Raw genomic sequence first — 25,935 nt, forward strand, 5'->3', positions numbered from 1 at the left:
GTCTGTGTCTGTGTCTGTGTCTGTGTCTGTGTCTGTGTCTGTGTGTGTGTGTGTGTGTGTGTGTGTGTGTGTGTGTGTGTGTGTGTGTGTGTGTGTGTGTTTATGCCTATGTTTGTTTTGTTTCTCAGTCCCGGCTGTTCCATAAGGTGTATTTTTATCTGTTTTTTAAATCTGATTCTACTGCTGCCTCAGTTACCTGATGTGGAATAGAGTTCCATGTAGTCATGGCTCTATGTAGTACTGTGTGCCTCCCATAGTCTGTTCTGGACTTGGGGACAGTGAAGAGACCTCTTGTGGCATGTCTTGTGGGGTATGAATGGGTGTCTGAGCTGTGTGCCAGTAGTTTAGACAGACAGCGCGGTGCATTCAACATGTCATTACCTCTCATAAATACAAGCAGTGATGAAGACAATCTCTCCTCCATTTTGAGCCAGGAGAGATTGACATGCATATTATTAATATTAGCTCTCTGTATACATCCAAGGGCCAGACATGCTGCATTGTTCTGAGGCAATTGCAATTTTTCTAAGTCCTTTTTTGTGGCACCTCACCACATGATGGGAGAGAAGTCTGTTCATAATAAAGCACTGCTCTACCTTCTGACAGCACTGTCAACAAGGCAGGTCCTACAGGCCCTAGTTTCTACCTTCTTAACAACACTGTCAACAAGGCAGGTCCTACAGGCCCTGGTTTCTACCTTCTTAACAACACTGTCAACAAGGCAGGTCCTACAGGCCCTAGTTTCTACCTTCTTAACAACACTGTCAACAAGGCAGGTCCTACAGGCCCTGGTTTCTACCTTCTTAACAACACTGTCAACAAGGCAGGTCCTACAGGCCCTGGTTTCTACCTTCTTAACAACACTGTCAATAAGGCAGGTCCTACAGGCCCTGGTTTCTACCTTCTTAACAACACTGTCAACAAGGCAGGTCCTACAGACCCTGGTTTCTACCTTCTTAACAACACTGTCAACAAGGCAGGTCCTACAGACCCTGGTTTCTACCTTCTTAACAACACTGTCAACAAGGCAGGTCCTACAGACCCTGGTTTCTACCTTCTTAACAACACTGTCAACAAGGCAGGTCCTACAGACCCTAGTTTCTACCTTCTTAACAACACTGTCAACAAGGCAGGTCCTACAGACCCTGGTTTCTACCTTCTTAACAACACTGTCAACAAGGCAGGTCCACCTGACCACAAAACTAGGGTCTGTAGGACCTGCCTTGTTGAGAGGGATTAGCAGCACTGCTAGCTAGTAGGCCTTTTAGCTAGTGGAGGTGGTGATGCTGAACTGGTGGGATTAGCAGCGCTGATAGCTAGTAGACCTACTAGCTAGTGGAGGTGGGGATGCTGAACTGGTGGGATTAGCAGCGCTGCTAGCTAGGAGACCTACTAGCTAGTGGAGGTGGGGATGCTGAACTGGAGAGATTAGCAGCACTGCTAGCTAGTAGACCTACTAGCTAGTGGAGGTGGTGATGCTGAACTGACGGGATTAGCAGCGCTGGTAGCTAGTAGACCTACTAGCTAGTGGAGGTGGGGATGCTGAACTGGTGGGATTAGCAGCGCTGCTAGCTAGTAGACCTACAAGCTAGTGGAGGTGGTGATGCTGAACTGGAGAGATTAGCAGCACTGCTAGCTAGTAGGCCTATTAGCTAGTGGAGGTGGTGATGCTGAATTGACGGGATTAGCAGCGCTGCTAGCTAGTAGACCTACTAGCTAGTGGAGGTGGTGATGCTGAACTGGCGGGATTAGCAGCGCTGCTAGCTAGTAGACCTACTAGCTAGTGGAGGTGGGGATGCTGAACTGGTGGGATTAGCAGCACTGCTAGCTAGTAGACCTACTAGCTAGTGGAGGTGGGGATGCTGAACTGGTGGGATTAGCAGCGCTGCTAGCTAGTAGACCTACTAGCTAGTGGAGGTGGTGATGCTGAACTGGTTGGGATTAGCAGCGCTGCTAGCTAGTAGACCTACTAGCTAGTGGAGGTGGGGATGCTGAACTGGTGGGATTAGCAGCGCTGCTAGCTAGTAGACCTACAAGCTAGTGGAGGTGGTGATGCTGAACTGGAGAGATTAGCAGCACTGCTAGCTAGTAGGCCTATTAGCTAGTGGAGGTGGTGATGCTGAACTGACGGGATTAGCAGCGCTGCTAGCTAGTAGACCTACTAGCTAGTGGAGGTGGGGATGCTGAACTGGAGAGATTAGCAGCACTGCTAGCTAGTAGGCCTATTAGCTAGTGGAGGTGGTGATGCTGAACTGGCGGGATTAGCAGCGCTGCTAGCTAAGGCATCGCCATCAGGAACAGTTTGCCCCTCACTCCTCTCCTCCTGCACTGACAGTTCTCTGGCTCGTTCTGGGTTCAATTCACCATCTTTCTCTGGATTATTGTACTTGAAAAACGTCAAACTCGATTGCCTTTTCTGATCACATTTTATTTGTCTTTCCCACGACTCAAATTCAGACGGGAGACGACTAGCCTAGGCTACGTGACGTGTTCACGTAGGGACCTCTTCGCAAGCTGACCACCACTACCAAGAACTGTGTCAAGATCAGTTACTTACTCCACCGGCCCTCCCAATAAAATCTATGTACAAATAAGAAAGCAGGTCTGGGATCAGTGGGGGGGGGGGGGGGGGGATAACGAGGAGGCAACTTGATTTTACGCTGATCGCTTTTTATTAGAATGTGCGAACAGTAAAATAATGAATAAATCATGCCGCTGGCTCAAATTAAGCACGGGTATACGGCCAATATACCAAGGCTAAGGGTTGTTTTATGCACGACGCAGTCTATGCTCTGCTAACAGCTTCCTTCTCAAACCAGGTATGATAATTATAAGGTATTGCAGTAAACTGTGATTCTAAAAATTAGAAAATGATTCTAAATTCCTGTCATTGTATAAGCTGTGTGTGTGTGTGTGTGTGTGTGTGTGTGTGTGTGTGTGTGTGTGTGTGTGTGTGTGTGTGTGTGTGTGTGTGTGTGTGTGTGTGTGTGTGTGTGTGTGTGTGTGTGTGTATCCTTAGAGCATTCTTTGGCATACAGTATTGTTGACAGTAATTAACCGTAAAGTAATCTATCATCCCTGTGAGACGATGGGAACACAACCATTTTAGGATTCATTTTTTCTAACCTCTTAGTTCTGCTGTGTCAGCAAGAGACTGATAAATGAGCTGGTTTGGGAAACAGTCCCAGACATATTACAACACATTCGGAAAGTATTCAGAACCCTGTGATTTTTTTCCCCACATTTTGTTACATTACAGCCTTATTCTAAAATTGATTCAATTTATTGATTCAATTTACACACAATACACCACAATGACAAAGCAAAAACACATTTTAAGACATTTTAGCAAATGTATATAAAAAGAAAAAAACAGATATCACATTTACATAAGTATTTAGACCTTTTACTCAGTACTTTGTTGAAGCACCTTTTGCTGCGACTACAGCCTCTAGTCTTCTTGGGCATGACACTACAAGCTTGGCACAACTGTATTCGGGGAGTTTCTCCCATTTCTTCTCTGCAGATCCTCTCAAGCTCTGTCAGGTTAGATGGGGAGTTATTGCACAGCTATTTTCAGGTCTCTCCAGAGATGTTCGATCAGGTTCAAGTCCGGGCTCTTGCTGGGCCACTCAAGGACATTTAGAGACTTGTCCCAAAGCCACGCCTGCGTTATCTTGGCTGTGTGCTTAGGGTCGTTGTCCTGTTGGAAGGTGAACCTTCGCCCCAGTCTGAGGTCCTGAGTGCTCTGGAGGAGGTTTTCATCAAGGATCTCTCTGTACTTTGCTCCATTAATCTTTCCCTTGATCCTTACTAGTGTCCCAGTCCCTGCCGCTGAAAAACATCCCCACAGCATGATGCTGCCACCATGCTTCACCGTAGGGATGGTGCCAGGTTTCCTCCAGATGTGAAGCTTGGCCTTCAGGCCAAAGAGTTCAATCTTGGTTTCATCAGACCAGAGAATCTTGTTTCTCATGGTCTGAGAGTCCTTTAGGTGCCTTTTGGCAAACTCCAAGCAGGCAGTCATGTGCCTTTTAAAGAGGAGTAGCTTCCATCTGGCCCTCCACAATAAAGGCCTGATTGGTGGAATGCTGCAGAAATGGTTGTCCTTCAGGAAGGTTCTCCCATTTCCACAGAGGAACTCTGGACCTCTGTCAGAGTGACCATCGGGTTCTTGGTCACCTCCCTGAGTCTTGGTGGTTCCAAACTTCTTCTGTTTAAGAATGTTAGAGTCCACTGTGTTCTTCGGGACCTTCAATGCTGCAGAAATGTTTTGGTAGTCTTCCTCAGATCTGTGCCTCGATACAATACTGTCTCTGAGCTCTACGGACAATTCCTTCGACCTCATGGCTTGGAACCTTATATAGACAGGTGTGTGCCTTTCCAAGTCATCTCCAGTCAATTGATTTTACCACAGGTGGACTCCAATGAAGTTGCAGAAACATCTCAAGGATGATCAATGGAAACAGGATGCACCTGAGCTCGATTTCGAGTCTCATAGCAAAGGGTCTGAATACTTTTGTAAATAAGGTATTTCTGTTTTTATTTTTTTTAATACATTTGCTTTTTCATTATGAGGTATTGTGTGTAGATTGATGAGGGAAATGTTTTCTTTAATCAATTTTAGAATAACATGTTGACCCCACCGCTCACGTCACATGTGCAAGCGTTGCAAAATAAATGTACACATAAATGTTATTCAATCATTGCACCCACACTGCTCTCTCGCGTCAACAAGCGTCTACGTAGCCAGGCACTAAAATGAAACTTGGTTCTATTTGTGACGTTTGACATCCTGCAATTCCCCCCTTTCCCATCTCCTCATTGGTTTTTTGGAGCATATACCCACATGGGTAATTGAAAGATGAACTGAGGTCCACACTCCAGTCCAGTTGGTGGTGGTAATGCACCTTAAAGTTGGTTGCTAACTGCCATATAAAGTCCAAAGAAGAAGAAGAAGCCTGAAGGAGGAGAGATTACTAGAAACTAACTCAGTTGACCCTTTTATTTGTGGATGAATTGTCAGAGTAGAGAACCTTGTGCATTTCAGGTAAATTAACAACCCAATGTTTATATCCCAGGACAAATTAGCTAGCAACAGCAATCTAGTAAGCTACCTAAATAGCCATAAATGTTTAATGCTTTTCAACCTGTTTGTTTTGATATTTCAACCTGCGTGTCCTGATCGTGTCTGGTGTCGGTGGACAAAATCATTACCCGCATTTGGACACACACCCGCGAGTGGTCTGGTCAGTATGTAAGACTGTAACGTAACAAAGTGTGGAAAAGCGAAGGGGTCTGCATACTTCCTGAATGCACTGTACACACACACACACACACACATCTTTTTCCAAGATGGCGTAGCAGTGCAGATGTGTTTTGTTGTGCTCTCGTGTAATTTTTGTATTTTTCGTCTTTTTTTGTATATATTTCCATTTATTTTCAATCTCTTTTCCATTTTTAAATTAAATACACCTTCCGGTAACCCGCCTCACCCAATGTGATACGGATCTGCAATTCTTTAGACCTTATAGCCAGAACCTCCATCAGAGCTAGCCATCAGAAGCTAACCAGCTAGCTACTAGCTAGCTATTTAGTCATTGTTAGCCACTGCTAGCGGCCTTTACCTTCCGCACAGACACCAGCCATATTTTTTTTGCCTGGATAATACTTGCCAGTCTGCCAGTATCAGACTGTTTTCTCCACTACAACCCCGGATTCCTGCTGGAAACCCTGGACCATTACTCCTGATCATAACAGCTAGCTAGCTGCCGCCGAGTGACCCAGCCCCGAAGCTGATCATCACAGCTAGCTAGCTGCCACCGAGTGGCCCAGCCCCGAAGCTGATCATCACAGCTAGCTAGCTGCCACCGAGTGACCCAGCCCTGAAGCTAGCCCTGAGCCAGGCCCACTACTCCACCTAATCCCTGCCGTAAGCTCTGATCCTTTGCATCAGATCATCGCTGCCAGCTAACTGCTATCGAGTGGTTATAGTGGCTAACTCCCCTGCCAGGAAGCTAGCACCAGTTAGCCGCGAGCCAGGCGCATCTCCCGGCTAGCAAACTAAATTACTACAACTACAATACCTCTTTCGCCATCTGGCCCGGACCCCTTGTCGTCACGGTGTCCCGCCGTACCACCACGACTGGTCAGCCGGCGTAACTCCATCAGCTGTGCCCTCAACGTCGGAGCAGAAGCTTCTACTAACCCCGGACTGCTAACTTTAAACGCTGCGTAGTAACGACTACCCCGCGGCTTCCCTGCTCAATCTATTGCTGTTCACCGGACCCTATGATCACTTGGCTACATAGCTGATGCCTGCTGGACTGTTCATTAATCACGGTACTCCTTTTTGTTTATCTGTCGGTTCCTGCCCCGAACTCAGTCCCTGTGTGTAGTTAACCGAACCTCTCTGCCCATTCATCGCCATTTTACCTGTTGTTGTTGTCTTAGCTGATTAGATGTTGTTGTCTTACCCGTTGTTGTCTTAGCTAGCTCTCCCAATCAACATTCGTGATTGCTTTATGCCTCTCTCAAATGTCAATATGCCTTGTATACTGTTGTTTAAGATAGTTATCATTGTTTTAGTTTACTGCAGAGCCCCTAGTCCCACTCAACATGCCTCAGATACCTCCTTTGTCCCACCTCCCACACATGCAGTGACTTCACCCAGCATAACTAGCTCGTCCAGAGTTGCAACCTCTCTTATCATCACTCAGTGCCTGGGCTTACCTCCACTGTACCCGCACCCCACCATACTCCTGTCTGTACATTATGCCCTGAATCTATTCTACCATGCCCAGAAATCTGCTCCTTTCATTCTCTGTCCCCAACGCACTAGACGACCAGTTTGATAGCCTTTAGCCATACCCTCATCCTACTCCTTCTCTGTTCCTCGGGGGATGTGGAGGTTAACCCAGGCCCTGCGTGCCCCCAGGCACTCTCATTTGTTGACTTCTGTAACCAAAAAAATCTTGGTTTCATGCATGTTAATATCAGAAGCCTCCTCCCTAATTTTGTTTTACTCACTGCTTTAGCACACTCCGCCAACCCTGATGTCCTTGCCGTGTCTGAATCCTGACTTAGGAAGGACACCAAAAATTCGGAGATTTCCATACCCAACTACAACATTTTCCGTCAAGATAGAACTGCCAATGGGGGAGGAGTTGCAATCCACTCCAGAGATAGCCTGCAAAGTTCTGTTATACTTTCCAGGTCTTTGTCCCCAAACAGTTCGAGCTTCTAATTAAAAAATGTTATCTTTCCAGAAATAAGTTTCTCACTGTTGCCGCCTATTATAGACCCCCCTTAGCTCCCAGCTGTGCCCTGGACACCATATGTGAATTGATTTCCTCCCCCATCTATCTTCAGAGTTCGTTCTGTTAGGTGACCTAAACTGGGATATGCTTAACACCCCAGCAGTCCTACAATCTAAGCTAGATGCCCTCAATCTCACACAAATGATCAAGGAACCCACCAGGTACAACCCTAAATCCGTAAACATGGGCACCCTCATAGATATTATCCTGACCAACTTGCCCTCCAATACACCTTCAATCAGGATCTCAGAGATCACTGCCTCATTGCCTGTATCCGCTATGGGTCCGCGGTCAAACGACCACCCCTCATCACTGTCAAACGCTCCCTAAAACACTTCTGTGAGCAGGCCTTTCTAATCGACCTGCCCCGGGCATCCTGGAAGGATATTGAGTTCATCCCGTCAGTCGAGGATGCCTGGTCATGCTTTAAAAGTAATTTCCTCACCATCTTAAATAAGCATGCCCCTTTCAAAAAATGTAGAACTAAGAAAAGATATAGCCCTTGGTTCACTCCAGACCTGACTGCCCTTGAACAGCACAAAAACATCCTGTGGCGGACTGCACTAAAATCGAATAGTCCCCGCGATATGCAACTTTTCAGGGAAGTCAGGAACCAATACACGCAGTCAGTCAGGAAAGCAAATACTAGCTTTTTCAAACAGAAATTTGCATCCTGTAGCGCAAACTCCAAAAAGTTTTGGGACACTGTAAAGTCCATGGAGAATAAGAGTACATCGTCCCAGCTGCCCACTGCACTGAGGCTAGGTAACACTGTCACCACTGATAAATCCACGATAATCGAGAATTTCAATAAGTATTTCTCTACGGCTGGCCATGCTTTCCTCCTGGCTACCCCAACCCCGGCCAACAGCTCCGCACCCCCTGCAGCTACTTGCCCAAGCCTCCCCAGCTTCTCCTTCACCCAAATCCAGATAGCAGATGTTCTGAAAGAACTGCAAAACCTGGACCCGTACAAATCAGCTCGGCTATACAATCTGGACCCTCTCTTTCTAAAATTATCCACCGCCATTGTTGCAACCCCTATTACCAGTCTGTTCAACCTCTCTTTCGTATCATCCGAGATATCTGAGATCTCTAAAGATTGGAAAGCTGCCGCGGTCATCCCCTTCTTCAAAGGGGGTGACACTCTAGACCCAAACTGTTATAGACCTATATCCATCCTGCCCTGCCTCTGTAAAGTCTTCGAAAGCCAAGTTAATAAACAGATCACTGACCATTTCGAATCCCACCGTACCTTCTCCGCTGTGCAATCCAGTTTCCGAGCTGGTCATGGGTGCACCTCAGCCACATTCAAGGTCCTAAACGATATCATAACCTCCATCAATAAAAGACATTACTGTGCAGCCGTCTTCATCGACCTGGCCAAGGCTTTCGACTCTGTCAATCACCGCATTCTAATCATCAGACTCAACAGCCTTGGTTTCTCAAATGACTGCCTCACTTGGTTCACCAACTACTTCTCAGACAGAGTTCAGTGTGTCAAATAGGAGGACCTGTTACCGGACCTCTGGCAGTCTCTATGGGGGTACCACAGGGTTCAATTCTTGGGCCGACTCTTTTCTCTGTATATATCAACGATGTCGCTCTTGCTGCGAGTGATTCCCTGATCCACCTCTACGCAGACGACACCATTCTGTATACATCTGGCCCTTCTTTGGACACTGTGCTATCTAACCTCCAAACGAGCTTCAATGCCATACAACACACCTTTCCGTGGCCTCCACCTGCTCTTAAACGCTAGTAAAACCAAATGCATGCTATTCAACCGTTCGCTGCCCGCACCCGTCCGCCCGACTAGCATCACTACTCTGGACGGTTTTAACTTAGAATATGTGGACAACTACAAATACCTAGGTGTCTGGCTAGACTGTAAACTCTCCTTCCAGACTCATATTAAACATCTCCAATCCAAAATTAAATCTAGAATTGGCTTCCTAATTGGCAACAAATCCTCCTTCACTCACGCCGCCAAACATACCCTCGTAAAACTGACTATCCTACCGATCCTCGACTTCGGCGAAGTAATTTACAAAATAGCTTCCAATACTCTACTCAGCAAACTGGATGCAGTCTATCACAGTGCCATCCGTTTTGTTACCAAAGCCCCTCATACCACTTACCACTGCGACCTGTATGCTCTAGCCGGCTGGCCCTCGCTACATATTTGTCGCCAAACCCATTGGCTCCAGGTCATCTACAAATCTCTGCTAGGTAAAGCGCCACCTTATCTCAGCTCACTGGTCACGATAACAACACCCACCCGTAGCACGTGCTCCAGCAGGTATATCTCACTGGTCATCCACAAAGTCAACACCTCTTTTGGCCGCCTTTCCTTCCAGTTCTCTGCTGCCAATGACTGGAACGAATTGCAAAAATCGCTGAAGCTGGAGACTTATATTTCCCTCACTAACTTTAAACATCAGCTATCTGAGCAGCTAACCGATCGCTGCAGCTGTACATAGCCCATCTGTAAATTGCCCACCTAATATTCCTACCTCATTCCCATCTTGTTTTTATTTACCTTTCTGCTCCTTTGCACACCAGTATTTCTACTTGCACATCATCATCTGCTCATCTATCACTCCAGTGTTAATTTGCTAAATTGTAATTACTCCGCTACTGTGGCCTATTTATTGCCTTACCTCCTCAAGCCATTTGCACACACTGTATATAGACTTTTTTTTCTTCTATTATATTATTGAATGTACGTTTGTTTATGTGTAACTCTGTGTTGTTGTTTGTGTCACACTGCTTTACTTTATCTTGGCCAGGTCACAGTGGTAAATGAGAACTTGTTCTCAACAGGCCTACCTGGATAAATAAAGGTGAAATCAAAATAATAAACACACACAGGACACTAATCCTACAATTGCACTCTGAGGACACTGGTGGCTGTATCTCATTGTCTCAAAGTGGTTTCCTTTCCTAATATCCTTGTCCCTTGTCAACTTTGCTTCATTTGCACTGAGGAGAGGAAGACACTGTAGACTATTGAGATTCACCCACAGGGTCGATATTCTCAATACTCTTCAAATGCTGCCTTTCCTCATCAGCACTTATATGTGTGACTGTGTGTGACTGTGTGTGCCTGCGTGACTGCGACTGTGTGCGACTGTGTGTGACTGCGTGACTGTGTGTGACTGCGTGACTGTGTGTGACTGTGTGTGACTGCGACTGTGTGTGACTGCGTGACTGTGTGCGACTGTGTGCGACTGTGTGTGACTGCGACTGTGTGCGACTGTGTGTGACTGCGTGACTGTGTGTGACTGTGTGTGACTGTGTGTGACTGCGTGTGACTGCGTGTGACTGCGTGTGACTGTGACTGTGTGCGACTGTGTGTGTTGTGTGCCTCCAACATCAAATCGAAATCAAATCAAATACATTTATAAAGCACTTCTTACATCGGCTGATATCTCAAAGTGCTGTACAGAAACCCAGCCTAAAACCCCAAACAGCAAGCAATGCAGGTGTAGAAGCACTGAGGCTAGGAAACATCTCTCTTTAATGAGGCCATCACCCATACAGCCTCCCTGCTGTGTGAGTTGTTATGAGCATCAGACACACAGTCAAGGGGAGAGTTAAACAGATCAAAAACAAGCTAAGAGAAAACATCAGCAGAAAGTGCCCAGAAAGCAAATATCAGGGTTAGACAGCAGATATCAGGGTCAGACAGCAGATATCAGGGTTAGACAGCAGATGTCAGGGTTAGACGGCAGATGTCAGGGTTAGACGGCAGATATCAGGGTCAGACGGCAGATATCAGGGTCAGACGGCAGATATCAGGGTCAGACGGCAGATATCAGGGTTAAACGGCAGATATCAGGGTCAGACGGCAGATATCAGGGTCAGACGGCAGATATCAGGGTTAGACGGCAGATATCAGGGTCAGACGGCAGATATCAGGGTCAGACGGCAGATATCAGGGTTAGACGGCAGATATCAGGGTCAGACGGCAGATATCAGGGTCAGACGGCAGATATCAGGGTTAGACGGCAGATATCAGGGTTAGACGGCAGATATCAGGGTTAGACGGCAGATATCAGGGTTAGACAGCAGATATCAGGGTTAGACGGCAGATATCAGGGTTAGACGGCAGATATCAGGGTTAGACAGCAGATATCAGGGTTAGACAGCCGATATCAGAGTTAGACAGCGGATATCAGGGTCAGACAGCAGATATCAGGGTCAGACAGCAGATATTAGGTTTGGACAGCAGATATCAGGGTCAGACAGCAGATATCAGGGCCAGACAGCAGATATCAGGTTTGGACAGCAGATATCAGGGTCAGATGGCAGATATCAGGGTCAGACAGCAGATATCAGGGTTAGACAGCAGATATCAGGGTCAGACAGCAGATATCAGGGTCAGACAGCAGATATCAGGGTTAGACAGCAGATATCAGGGTCAGACAGCAGATATCAGGGTCAGACAGCAGATATCAGGGTCAGACAGCAGATATCAGGGTCAGACAGCAGATATCAGGGTTAGACAGCCGATATCAGGGTCAGACAGCAGATATCAGGGTTAGACAGCAGATATCAGGGTTAGACAGCAGATATTATGGTCAGACAGCAGATATCAGGGTCAGACAGCAGATATCAGGGTCAGACAGCAGATATCAGGGGTAGACAGTAGATATCAGAGTCAGACAGCAAATGTCAGGCTTAGACAGCAGATATCAGGGTTGGACAGTTGCAGCAGTGCTTTGTACTTGGTAGTTGTTGTTCCCCCCTCCCTCCCTCCCTCCCTCCTTCCGTCATCAGGTCAATGATTGGATCTGATCTACACACACAACCTCACACACACAAACACTCATGAATGCACACACTGTAAGCATTGTAGTGTTCAAGTCCAACGCTACAAAGAGATCCCTAAAAACTGCAATTATGTAAATCAACAGCTCGGTAGTAATTTCTTGCTCCAAATCAAAGGGACGGTCAGTATCTTCATGGACAGTACTGTACTTATCTTTGGCACATCACTCGCTTCAAGCTCAGAAAAGCACAAACAACAATATCTAGGTCTCAGGGAGTCTTAGACAGTTTGTACATTTAATTCAACTAGTCAATTAAAAACAAATTCTTATTTTAGAACGACGGCCTACCCCGGCCAAACCCTCCCCTACCCCGGCCAAACTCTCCCCTACCCCGGCCAAACCCTCCCCTAACCCGGCCAAACCCTCCCCTAACCCGACCAAACCCTCCCCTACCCCGGCCAAACCCTCCCCTAACTCGGCCAAACCCTCCCCTAACTCGGCCAAACCCTCCCCTACCCCTCCCAAACCCTCCCCTACCCCGGCCAAACCCTCCCCTACCCCGGCCAAACCCTCCCCTACCCCGGCCAAACCCTCCCCAACCCCGGCCAAACCCTTGCCTAACCCGGCCAAACCCTCGCCTAACCCGGCCAAACCCTCCCCTACCCCGGCCAAACCCTCCCCTACCCCGGTCAAACCCTCCCCTAACCCAGCCAAACCCTCCCCTAACCCGGACAAACCCCCCCTAACCCGGACAAACCCTCCCCTAACCCGGACAAACCCCCCCTTAACCCGGACAACACTGGGCCAATTGTACGCCTCCCGATCACGGCCGGTTGTGGTACAGCCCAGGATCAAACCAGGGTCTGTAGTGACGCCTCTAGAACTGATATGCAGTGCCTTAAACCATCGGGAACCCAGTTTCTTCCCAATCATATAATTCCGTAAATCAGATTTCAATATACAGGCCAATGAGTCCGGTGTGTAGGGGTGTGTGACTGTGTGTACACAGATAGCTCCAAAGCAGGCAGCACAGGTGTGTGTGTGTGTGCGTGCGTGCGTGCGTGTGTGTGTGTGTGCGTGTGCGTGCGTGCGTTTTGCAGTAGAGACTGTGGGTCTGTGGTCCAGCACAGCCTTGGTTATTTAATCATAGAGCTGAGGATCATGGGTAATGGAACGCTTAGGCCTCCAACCACAAGCCTTGGTCCGGTCCCTGCTCACTCCTCATTGACAGAGAGTAACCTAGTGAGAGAGAGTACTGTATAATCTTCTTAAAGGGATACTTCAAGATTTTGGAAATGATGCCCTTTATCTCCTCCCCCAGAGTCAGATACCATTCTTATGACTCTGTGTCCAGTATAAAGGAAGTTAGAGGTAGTTTCGCAAGCCCATGCTAGAAAGTGTTAGTGCAATTGCTGGAAATCTATGGGTATCTATTAACATGAACAACAACACTATACAAGAAAATACTGTACAATAACATTCATCCATTGTATAAAGACAATGAAAATGGAACAGTACCCAGCTTCACTGAGGAGTGGGGGCTAGCCCAGATAATATATCAAGCGATGCAAGATCACTTCCTGACTAGATTAATTAACACATAACAGAAAAACGCTTGACCCACGTCTAGCACAGGACTGGTGTGTGTGTGTGTGTTGCGTGTGTGTGTGGTTTGTATGTGTGTGTGGTTTGTATGTGTGTGTGGCGTGTGTGTGTGTGTGTGTGTGTGTGTGGCGCATGTGTGTGGTTTGTATGTGTGTGTGGGGCACGTGTGTGTTTGGCATGTGTGTGTGTGTGTCTCACTCCCATAATGAGAGAGGGAAAAAGTGTGTGTAGAATGATATCGTTCAGTTTTTCCCTGTGTCCTCAGACAACAGTAAAAGAGGATGTTAGTCAAGACAACAGAAAGCAGTCTCCCTCTCACCCATCTTCTCCCCAACAGAAAGCAGTCTCCCTCTCACCCATCTTCTCCCCAACAGAAAGCAGTCTCCCTCTCACCCATCTTCTCCCCAACAGAAAGCAGTCTCCCTCTCACCCATCTTCTCCCCAACAGAAAGCAGTCTCCCTCTCACCCATCTTCTCCCCAACAGAAAGCAGTCTCCCTCTCACCCATCTTCTCCCCAACAGAAAGCAGTCTCCCTCTCACCCATCTTCTCCCCAACAGAAAGCAGTCTCCCTCTCACCCATCTTCTCCCCAACAGAAAGCAGTCTCCCTCTCACCCATCTTCTCCCCAACAGAAAGCAGTCTCCCTCTCACCCATCTTCTCCCCAACAGAAAGCAGTCTCCCTCTCACCCATCTTCTCCCCAACAGAAAGCAGTCTCCCTCTCACCCATCTTCTCCCCAACAGAGAGCAGTCTCCCTCTCACCCATCTTCTCCCCAACAGAGAGCAGTAGCCAGATACAGGACATACACAGTACTGTACTGGGCTCTTAAAAGGTGACGCACCGGACTTCCGGCAGAAGGCTGTGTGATGTCATAAGTTAAGACACATGACCCTTCTCAGCTTCTGTCCTGTTGGCTCTGTCAGTGTGTCTCAGTGTTAGACACTTTCTCACCTCTCCTGTGGTGTGTGTGTGTGTGTGTGTGTGTGTGTGTGTGTGTGTGTGTGTGTGTGTGTGTGTGTGTGTGTGTGTGTGTGTGTGTGTGTGTGTGTATAGACTCAGCCCTGTCGGCCCCTCTCAATGTGACAATCAGAGAGCTTGAGGCGAAAACAGCCACAGTCACATGGGACATACTGGAGGGAGATCCCGTCATCGGATTCGCCATCACACAACAGGTAGGGGTGTGTGTGTGTCTGTGTCTGTGTCTGTGTCTGTCTGTGTGTGTGTGTGTGTGTGTGTGTGTGTGTGTGTGTGTGTGTGTGTGTGTGTGTGTGTGTGTGTGTGTGTGTGTGTGTGTGTGTGTGTGTGTGTGTGTGTGACAGTGGGCTAGGGCAGTGGGCTAGGACAGGTTAGATATCTGATATCTGGTCTGTATCCTTGTGTTACGGCCCTAACCCTAACCTTAACCCTAACCTTAACCCTAACCTTAACCCTAACCTTAACCCTAACCTTAAACCTAACCCTAACCTTAACTCTAACCCTAACCCTAACCTTAAACCTAAACTTAACCATAACCTTAACCCTAACCCTAACCTTAACCCTAACCCTAACCTTAACCCTAACCTTAACCCCAACCTTAACCCTAACCCTAACCCTAACCCTAACCTTAACCCTAACCTTAACCTTAACCCTAACCTTAACCCTAACCTTAACCCTAACCTTAACCCTAACCTTAACCCTAACCTTAACCTTAACCCTAACCTTAACCTTAACCCTAACCTTAACCTTAACCCTAACCTTAACCCTAACCTTAACCCCAACCCTAACCTTAACCCTAACCTTAACCCTAACCCTAACCTTAACCCTAACCCTAACCTTAACCTTAAACCTAACCTTAACCCTAACCTTAACCTTAACCTTAACCCTAACCTTAACCCTAACCTTAACCCTAACCCTAACCTTAACCCTAACCTTAACCCTAACCTTAAACCTAACCTTAACCCTAACCTTAACCCTAACCTTAACCTTAACCCTAACCTTAACCTTAACCTTAACCCTAACCCTAACCTTAACCCTAACCTTAACCCTAACCTTAACCTTAACCCCAACCTTAACCTTAACCTTAACCCCAACCCTAACCTTAACCCTAACCTTAACCCTAACCCTAACCTTAACCCTAACCTTAACCTTAACCCTAACCTTAACCCTAACCTTAACCTTAACCTTAACCCTAACCTTAACCCTAACCTTAACCCTAACCTTAACCCTAACCTTGACCCTAACCTTGACCCTAACCTTGACCCTAACCTTGACCCTAACCTTGACCCTAACCTTGACCTTAACCCTAACCCTAACCCTAACCTTAACCTTAACCCTAACCTTAACCCTAACCCTAACCCTATCCCTAACCTTAACCCTAACCTTAACCCTAACCCTAACCTTAACCTTAACCCTAACCTTAACCCTAACCTTAACCCTAACCCTAACCCTAACCTTAACCCTAACCTTAACCCTAACCCTAACCTTAACCTTAGCCCTAACTTTAACCTTAACCTTAACCCTAACCTTAACCCTAACCTTAACCCTAACCTTAACCCTAACCTTAACCCTAACCTTAATCTTAACCCTAACCTTAACCCTAACCTTAACCCTAACCTTAACCCTAACCTTAACCCTAACCCTAACCCTAACCCTTCCTGTTGTCGTTGGTTACAGAAGAAGGATGTGCGTATGCTGCGGTACATCCAGGAAGTGAACACAACCACGCGCTCCTGTGCATTGTGGGACTTGGAGGAGGACACGGAGTACATTGTTCATGTCCAGAGCGTCAGCATGGGAGGCAGTAGTCCTCCGAGTGACCCGGTCAGTTTCAGAACTCCCAGAGATTCTGAGAAACGGGCCTCCACAGTACCAGGTAGGTAACACACACAACAGAATTACAAAATGTTCTTTTTTGAATGCGGACAGAAAGAAAAAACCCCAGCAGGGAATTCTAATATTATAGAACACCTCCCCCAATGAATTCTAATATTATAGAACACCTCCCCCAATGAATTCTAAAATTATAGAACACCTCCCCCAATGAATTCTAATAGTATAGAACACCTCCCCAATGAATTCTAATATTATAGAACATCTCCCCATTGAATTCTAATATTATAGAACACCTCCCCCAATGAATTCTAATAGTATAGAACACCTCCCCCAATGAATTCTAATATTATAGAACACCTCCCCCAATGAATTCTAATAGTATAGAACACCTCCCCCAATGAATTCTAATAGTATAGAACACCTCCCCCAATGAATTCTAATATTATAGAACACCTCCCCCAATGAATTCTAATATTATAGAACACCTCCCCCAATGAATTCTAATGTTATAGAACACCTCCCCAATGAATTCTAATATTATAGAACACCTCCCCCAATGAATTCTAATATTATAGAACACCTCCCCCAATGAATTCTAATATTATAGAACACCTCCCCAATGAATTCTAATATTATAGAACACCTCCCCCAATGAATTCTAATATTATAGAACACCTCCCCAATGAATTCTAATATTATAGAACACCTCCCCCAATGAATTCTAATATTATAGAACATGTCCCCATTGAATTCTAATATTATAGAACACCTCCCCCAATGAATTCTAATATTATAGAACATGTCCCCATTGAATTCAAATGTTATACAACACCTCCAAAAATAATTCCAAATATTATACATCTCTAAATTTCCCATAACGATTCCTGGCTATTCTACCATTTTGATACAGAGCAGTCTGGCTGTCTTGGTCATGTAATAGCATCTCGTAATACTTCCAGTTTGACCATCTCCTCTCTCAGCGACCCACATACACACAGAGGAAGAGCTTCACACAGAGAGAGGAATACATCAGCCCTTACATCACACAACAGATAAACAGATACACACACAGGAAGGGAAGAGCTTCACACAGAGAGCGGAATACATCAGCCCTTACATCACACAACAGATAAACAGATGTACTCAAGAGATGTTGGGAAAACATTAGAAGTTCTGGTGCCAAGGTAATATTTAGATAACGTCAAGGTAGCGTTAAGGATTGTTGTATTCTGGTTCCCGTTTCTCAAAGTCGAAGTGAAACATTATTTTTCTAATCGTGTTTCGACGTTTAAAAGACATTATTCATATATTTGAAACATTTTCAGATAAAGTCAAAAGATGTTCTTGAGACATTGAGACACATCGTGAAGTAACATACAGTAAATTATAACATCCTCCTAAACCACCAGATTATCACAGTAACAGTAAATTATAACATCCTCCTAAACCACCAGATTAACAGAAATTATAAAGTCATTCCTAAACCAGCAGATTATTTTAATGTTTTATTTTATTTCACCTTTATTTAACCAGGTAGGCTAGTTGAGAACAAGTTCTCATTTGCAACTGCGACCTGGCCAAGATAAAGCATAGCAGTGTGAACAGACAACAACACAGAGTTACACATGGAGTAAACAATAAACAAGTCAATAACATGGTAGAAAAAAAGAGAATCTATATACAATGTGTGCAAAAGGCATGAGGTAGGCAATAAATCGAGTAATTACAATTTAGCAGATTAACACTGGAGTGATAAATCATCAGATGATCATGTGCAAGAAGAGATACTGGTGTGCAAAAGAGCAGAAAAGTAAATAAATAAAAGCAGTATGGGGGGTGAGGTAGGTAAATTGGGTGGGTAGTTTACAGATGGACTATGTACAGCTGCAGCGATCGGTTAGCTGCTCGGATAGCAGATTTTTAAAGTTGTTGAGGGAGATAAAAGTCTCCAACTTCAGAGATTTTTGCAATTCGTTCCAGTCGCAGGCAGCAGAGAACTGGAAGGAAAGGCGTCCAAATGAGGTTTTGGCTTTGGGGATGATCAGTGAGATACACCTGCTGGAGCGCGTGCTACGGGTGGGTGTAGCCATCGTGACCAGTGAACTGAGATAAGGCGGCACTTTACCTAGCATAGCCTTGTAGATGACCTGGAGCCAGTGGGTCTGACGACGAACATGTAGCGAGGGCCAGCCGACTAGGGCATACAGGTTGCAGTGGTGGGTCGTATGAGGTGCTTTAGTAACAAAACGGATGGCACTGTGATAAACTGCATCCAGTTTGCTGAGTAGAGTATTGGAAGCTATTTTGTAGATGACATCGCCGAAGTCGAGGATCGGTAGGATAGTCAGTTTTACTAGGGTAAGTTTGGCGGCGTGAGTGAAGGAGGCTTTGTTGCGGAATAGAAAGCCGACTCTAGATTTGATTTTGGATTGGAGATGTTTGATATGAGTCTGGAAGGAGAGTTTGCAGTCTAGCCAGACACCTAGGTACTTATAGATGTCCACAGTAACACAGTAACAGAAATTATAACGTCCTCCTAAACCACCAGATTAACAGAAATTATAAAGTCATTCCTAAACCACCAGATTATCACAGTAACAGTACATTATAACATCCTCCTAAATCACCAGATTATCACAGTAACAGAAATTATAACGTCCTCCTAAACCACCAGATTAACAGAAATTATAAAGTCATTCCTAAACCACCAGATTAACAGAGTAACAGAAATTATAACATCCTCCTAAATTACCATCTTGTTTTTATTTAACTAAGGTTACCTAAAAAACCAGATGGTCAGATAATGTAGTAACCTCTAACGTCCTGAGTCTACACAGGTGGGCATCTGCAATGGACAGGTTTGGCGTGGTTTGTGTGCGTCCTTGTGGTGTGTGTGCGTTTGACATCTGCTCTGGTTATCACTAGTCATATATGACAGCCACACACCACAGGCACGCACACACACGTGTCCATTGCAGATTCCCACCTGTGTAGACATTAGAGGTTACTACAATATCTGACCATCTGGTCTCGCTCACACAGACACAGAGACACAGAGACACAGACACAGAGACAGACACAGAGACACACACAGACAGACACAGACACACACAGACAGACACAGACACAGACACACAAACACACACCACATTTTAGTCTCTCTTTTCTCTTCTATTGTCACGAACCGGCTCAAAGTTCGTAACAAAAGGGAGACAACGTGGAGATGAAGAATAACTAAATATATTTATTAACTAAAGTAAAGTAAATACAATTAACCCTGGTATGTGTAGTCAGCAGTGTAAGTGAGTGGTTGTGTGTATAAATGTGATAATGAGGGTTGTTGAAAGGTGCCAACACAACCAAACAAAAACAGCCACAAAACAGCCACAACCTAATGGATGCATGGAGAGAGTTTTCTCATTAGCATAATTTGCATTACAGATTAAACGGCTTCCTACTCAATTCTATGCATATTATTACTATTATTGGATAGAAAACACTCTCTAGTTTCTATAGCCGTTGGAATTTTGTCTCTGAGTGGAACAGAACTCATTCTACAGCAATTTCCCTGACATGGAGTCAGATTTCACACATTTTGGCCCCTGATCTGGAGTCAGTTTAAAGGCCACTGTGAACGCTATGAGGATACAGACACTGCTTACGTCTTCCCCTGGATGCCTTTACGTGATGACGCTTTGAATGGTATCGATTGCGCAATCACAGCCACTATAAAACAAAAAAACGTGTAGGTAGGAACTCTTTTCCAGCTGCGCCGGACGCGCGGTGGACACCGCCCTGCTCTTTTTCCAAGCATTAGTGTAGCCAGTAATATTTCTCTGGTCATGTTTTTACCCGTTATAGGTGTTAACAGCATCATAAGGTAGTTAATTTGAACCGTTGTATAGCAATTTATATCCTTTTAGTGCGATTTTGAGGCATTGCTTTGTTGTGCACTTTGACGCGCTGGGCACATTTCGGGGTCCCGGTCCTACGTTAGTGGGCATTTTGACGGACAAGTGGACATCTTTCGACCAAAAGAAGATTAGACCCAAGAAAGGATTCTTTGCCCAAGATTCTGATGGAAGAACAGCTCACAGTAAGAACAATTTATGATGATAAATCGTGTTTCTGTCGAAAAATGTTAAAGCTTACGCCGCCATTTTGTTTTGTATAGCTTCGCTTGGCGCAACCTGTATTGAAAAGTAAGGATAATTTAAAAAATGTAAATCAGCGATTGCATTAAGAACTAATTTGTCTTTCGATTCCTGTCAACCCTGTATTTTTTAGTCAAGTATATGATTAGCTATTGATTAAACTAGATCACTCAAAGATGGCGACCGACATTTCCAGGCTTGTTTTGCTACTATTTTCATTGTATAACCACGTTTTTTTATGGCTAAATATGCACATTTTCAAACAAACTGTATATGTATGTTGTAATATGATGTTACAGGAGTGTCATCTGAAGAATTCTGAGAAGGTTAGTGAAAAAATTTATATATTTTGGCGATGATATGATATCGCTCTCTTTGGCTAGAATCAGTGCTCGGGTAACGTTTGCGTATGTGGTATGCTAATATAACGATTTATTGTGTTTTAGCTGTAAAACACTTAGAAAATCTGAAATGTTGTCTGAATTCACAAGATCTGTGTCTGTCCATTGCTATGTGCTGTGTATTTTTAAGAAATGTTTTATGATGAGTAAATTGGTAATATACGTTGCTGTCTGTAGTAATTCTAGGAGCTTTGGTGAGATTTGTGATGCTGGCTGCAATGGCAAACTATGATTTATACCTGAAATATGCACATTTTTCTAACAAAACCTATCTATACCATAAATATGTTATCAGACTGTCATCTGATGAGGTTTTTTCTTGGTTAGTGGCTATCAATATCTTAGTTTAGCCGAATTGGTGATAGCTACTGGTGTTGAGAGAAAATGGTGGACAAAGAAAAATGGTGATTTTTGCTAACGTGTTTAGCTAATAGATTTACATATTGTGTCTTCCCTGTAAAACATTTTAAAAATCTGAAATGGTGGCTTTATTCACAAGATCTGTATCTTTCATTAGGTGTCTTGGACTTGTGATTTAATGATATTTAGATGCTACTATTTAATTGTGACGCTATGCTAGCGATGCTAATCAGTGTGGGGGGGGGGGGGGTGGGGGGGGTGCTCCCGGATCCAGGGTAGAGGCTCGTTAGAGGTTAATGAATGGGGGAAGAGTTGTATTTATCCCGGGACACAACCGGGCCCAGGTGTGTCCCGTGTCGCTGACGACCCTCCCGGCTCCGCCCACCGACATCCTATTAAGGAAAACAAGAACAAAGAGAAAGAATTCGGAAGACAAAGTGGGAGGGTCGTCACACTATTAATCAACACTATTTGTTTTTTTTATTTTATTTTACATTTATTTAACGAAGCAAGTCAGTTAAGAACAAATTCTTATTTACAATGACGGCCTACCAAAAGACAAAATGTCACGACTTCTCCCGAAGTCGATGCCTCTCCTTGTTCGGGCGGTGCTCGGCGATCGATGTCTTCTAGCCATCATTGATCTATGTTTCATTTTCCATTGGTTTTGTCTGGTCTTCTTACACACCTGGTTCCAATCCCATTCATTATATGTTGTGTATTTAACCCTCTGTTTCCCCTCATGTCTTCGTCAGAGATTGTTTATTGTTATGCTCGTGTTTTATGGATTGGTGTGCGACGGGTTCTTCTACCCACAATCATTTTATTATGGACTTTGGTTTTGGAGTTTATGTTTTAAGTTAATAAAATACTCAATTTATACAAAGTTTAATTCTCCTGCGCTTGACTTCCCTGCCACCTACATACACGACGTAACACAAAAGGCCTCCTGTTGGGACGGGGGCTGGGATTAAAATATATATATATATAAATACAGGACAAAACAAACCTCACGACAAGAGAAACACCACAACACTACATAAAGAGAGACCTAAGACAACAACACAGCCCTGTTAACACCTGTTATATATGACCACCAGTACAACACAGCCCTGTTATATATGACCACTAGTACAACACAGCCCTGTTATATATGACCACCAGTACAACACAGCCCTGTTATATATGACCACCAGTACAACACAGCCCTGTTACCACCTGTTATATATGACCACCAGTACAACACAGCCCTGTTATATATGACCACTAGTACAACACAGCCCTGTTAACACCTGTTATACATGACCACTAGTACAACACAGCCCTGTTAACCTGTCTAGGATGAGGGTGCCGCTAGCGGCACTCCCCCCCCACCCCCACTGAAAAGGCAGAGCCGCGAAATTCAAAAAAAATATTTTTTTAAAATATTTAACTTTCACACATTAAAGTCCAATACAGCTAATGAAAGACACAGATCTTGTGAATCCAGCCAACATGTCCGATTTTTAAAATGTTTTACAGGGAAGACACAATATGTAAAGATGTAAATCTATTACCTAAAAACACATTAGCATAATCCACCATCTTTTATTTGTCCACCAACACCAGTAGCTATCACCAATTCGGCTAAACTAAGATATTTATAGCCCCTAACCAAGAAAAAAACTCATCAGATGACAGTCTGATAACATATTTATGGTATGGGATAGGTTTTGTTAGAAAAATGTGCATATTTCAGGTAGATGGCATAGGTTACAATTGCACCCACCGTCACAAATGGAATAGAATAACTACATAGAGCAACGTGTTTACCTACTTACTAATCATCAAACATTTCGTAAAAATACACAGCATACACTAATCGAAAGACACAGATCCTGTGAATACAGACAATATTTCAGATTTTCTAAGTGTCTTACAGCGAAAACACAATAAATCGTTATATTAGCATAGCACATAGCACATAGCAGCCCAGCATTGATTCTAGCCAAAGTGAGCGATAACGTCAACATCGCCAAAATATATTATTTTTTTCACTAACCTTCTCAGAATTCTTCAGATGACACCCCTGTAACATCACATTACAACATGCATATACAGTTTGTTCGAAAATGTGCATATTTAGCCACCAAAATCATGGTTAGACAATGTGAAATGTAGCCCAGCTGGTGAGAAAATGTCCGTGCGCCATATTAGACAGTGATCTACTCTTATACATAAATACTCATAAACGTGACTAAAAAATATAGGGTGGACAGGGATTGATAGACAATTTAATTCTTAATACAATCGCGGAATTACATTTTTTAAATTATCCTTACTTTTCAATACAATTTGCGCCAAGCGAAGCTACGTCAAAAAACATGGCGTCCTAAGCCACTAACATTTTTCGACAGAAACACGATTTATCATAATAAATTGTTCCTACTTTGAGCTGTTCTTCCATCAGTATCTTGGGCAAAGGATCCTTTCTTGGGTCTAATCGTCTTTTGGTGGAAAGCTGTTCTCTTGCCATGTGGAAATGCCAACTGCGTTCGGGATGAACTGGAAGCGTGCCCAGCTATTCACAGCGTTTCAGAAATAAATGTCCCAAAATCGCACTAAACGGATATAAATTGCTATAAAACGCTTTAAATTAACTACCTTATGATGTTTTTAACTCCTATAACGAGTCTTAACATGACCGGAGAAAGATTACTCCCAACACTAATGCTTGGAACAGGTGCGGGTCGGTGTCCTCCACGCGCATGACGCACCAAGAAAAGACTTGCTAGCTACAGGGTTTTTTAATTTATAGTGCCTGTGAACGCGCAATCGACCCAATTCAAATCGTCATCACGTAAAGGCATCCAGGGGAAGACGTAAGCAGTGTCCGTATACTCATAGCAATAACTGTGGCCTTTTAACTGACTCCAGATCAGGGGCCAACATTTCTGAAATCTGACTCCATGTCAGGGAAATTGCTGTAGAATGGGTTCTGTTCCACTTAGAGACAAAATTTCAACTCCTATAGAAACTATAGACTGTTTTCTATCCAATAATAATAATAATATGCATATTGTACGATCAAGAATTTTGTGGGAAGCCGTTTCAAAAATTACACGATTAGCATAAATAGTGACAACAGCGCCCCCAGCCTCAACAGGTTAACACCTGTTATATATGACCACCAGTACAACACAGCCCTGTTACCACCTGTTATATATGACCACCAGTACAACACAGCCCTGTTAACACCTGTTATATATGACCACCAGTACAACACAGCCCTGTTAACACCTGTTATATATGACCACCAGTACAACACAGCCCTGTTAACACCTGTTATATATGACCACCAGTACAACACAGCCCTGTTAACACCTGTTATATATGACCACTAGTACAACACAGCCCTGTTAACACCTGTTATATATGACCACCAGTACAACACAGCCCTGTTAACACCTGTTATATATGACCACTAGTACAACACAGCCCTGTTATATATGACCACTAGTACAACACAGCCCTGTTATATATGACCACCAGTACAACACAGCCCTGTTATATATGACCACCAGTACAACACAGCCCTGTTATACATGACCACCAGTACAACACAGCCCTGTTATATATGACCACCAGTACAACACAGCCCTGTTATATATGACCACCAGTACAACACAGCCCTGTTATATATGACCACCAGTACAACACAGCCCTGTTATACATGACCACCAGTACAACACAGCCCTGTTATACATGACCACCAGTACAACACCAGTCACTTCTGTGTCTCTTTGTGCCTCGAGTATTCTGCAGACTCGTCTCTCTCTTACACATCTCTCTCAGCGTCAGCGGTCTTTGTGTCTGTCTGGGTATCTAGCGTCAGTCAGTCTGCTGTCTGTCTGGGTATCTAGCGTCAGTCAGTCTGCTGTCTGTCTGAGTTTCTAGCGTCAGTCAGTCTGCTGTCTGTCTGGGTATCTAGCGTCAGTCAGTCTGCTGTCTGTCTGGGTATCTAGCGTCAGTCAGTCTGCTGTCTGTCTGGGTATCTAGCGTCAGTCAGTCTGCTGTCTGTCTGGGTATCTAGCGTCAGTCAGTCTGCTGTCTGTCTGGGTATCTAGCGTCAGTCAGTCTGCTGTCTGTCTGGGTATCTAGCGTCAGTCAGCTGTCTGAAGTCCAACTATTGCTGACCCCTTATAGAAGTCTCCTTCAGAAATACATCTCAGGGTTCTGAATACCAGGTCCTTGATGGGCTCTCACCCCTTAACTCCAGACCTGTGAGGAGGTTCTGACAGACGGGGAGGCTGATTTTGACTGACGAGACTCGGAACTCTCCCTCAGAAGTCCTGGATTTCTCCATTCTGGCCCCAAGACCCTTCCCTTTGGTGTTTGCAGATCTGGATATATTTTAGCAATGTGGTCATGGAGCAGAGAGATTTCAGTTTGTAACCAAGCCCCCTCTCTCTCTCTCTCTCTCTCTCTACGTCTGTCTCTACGTCTGTCTCTCTTTGTTTTTCTCT

General features: G+C 44.7%; 1 protein-coding gene across 1 annotated transcript in view; it reads left to right on the plus strand.

Annotated features, from left to right (window-relative positions):
- The window catches only part of LOC129830513 (fibronectin type III domain-containing protein 5-like), a 47,880-nt gene that overhangs the window by 6,433 nt on the left and 15,512 nt on the right, over positions 1–25,935 (plus strand). Inside the window, exons 3-4 of the mRNA XM_055893086.1 lie at positions 14,758–14,876; positions 16,357–16,555. Coding sequence (XP_055749061.1) covers positions 14,758–14,876; positions 16,357–16,555 — 318 coding nt within the window. The remainder of the gene's footprint in view (positions 1–14,757; positions 14,877–16,356; positions 16,556–25,935) is intronic.

The sequence above is a fragment of the Salvelinus fontinalis genome, chromosome 32, assembly GCF_029448725.1.
Source record: "Salvelinus fontinalis isolate EN_2023a chromosome 32, ASM2944872v1, whole genome shotgun sequence".
Lineage (NCBI taxonomy): Eukaryota > Metazoa > Chordata > Actinopteri > Salmoniformes > Salmonidae > Salvelinus > Salvelinus fontinalis.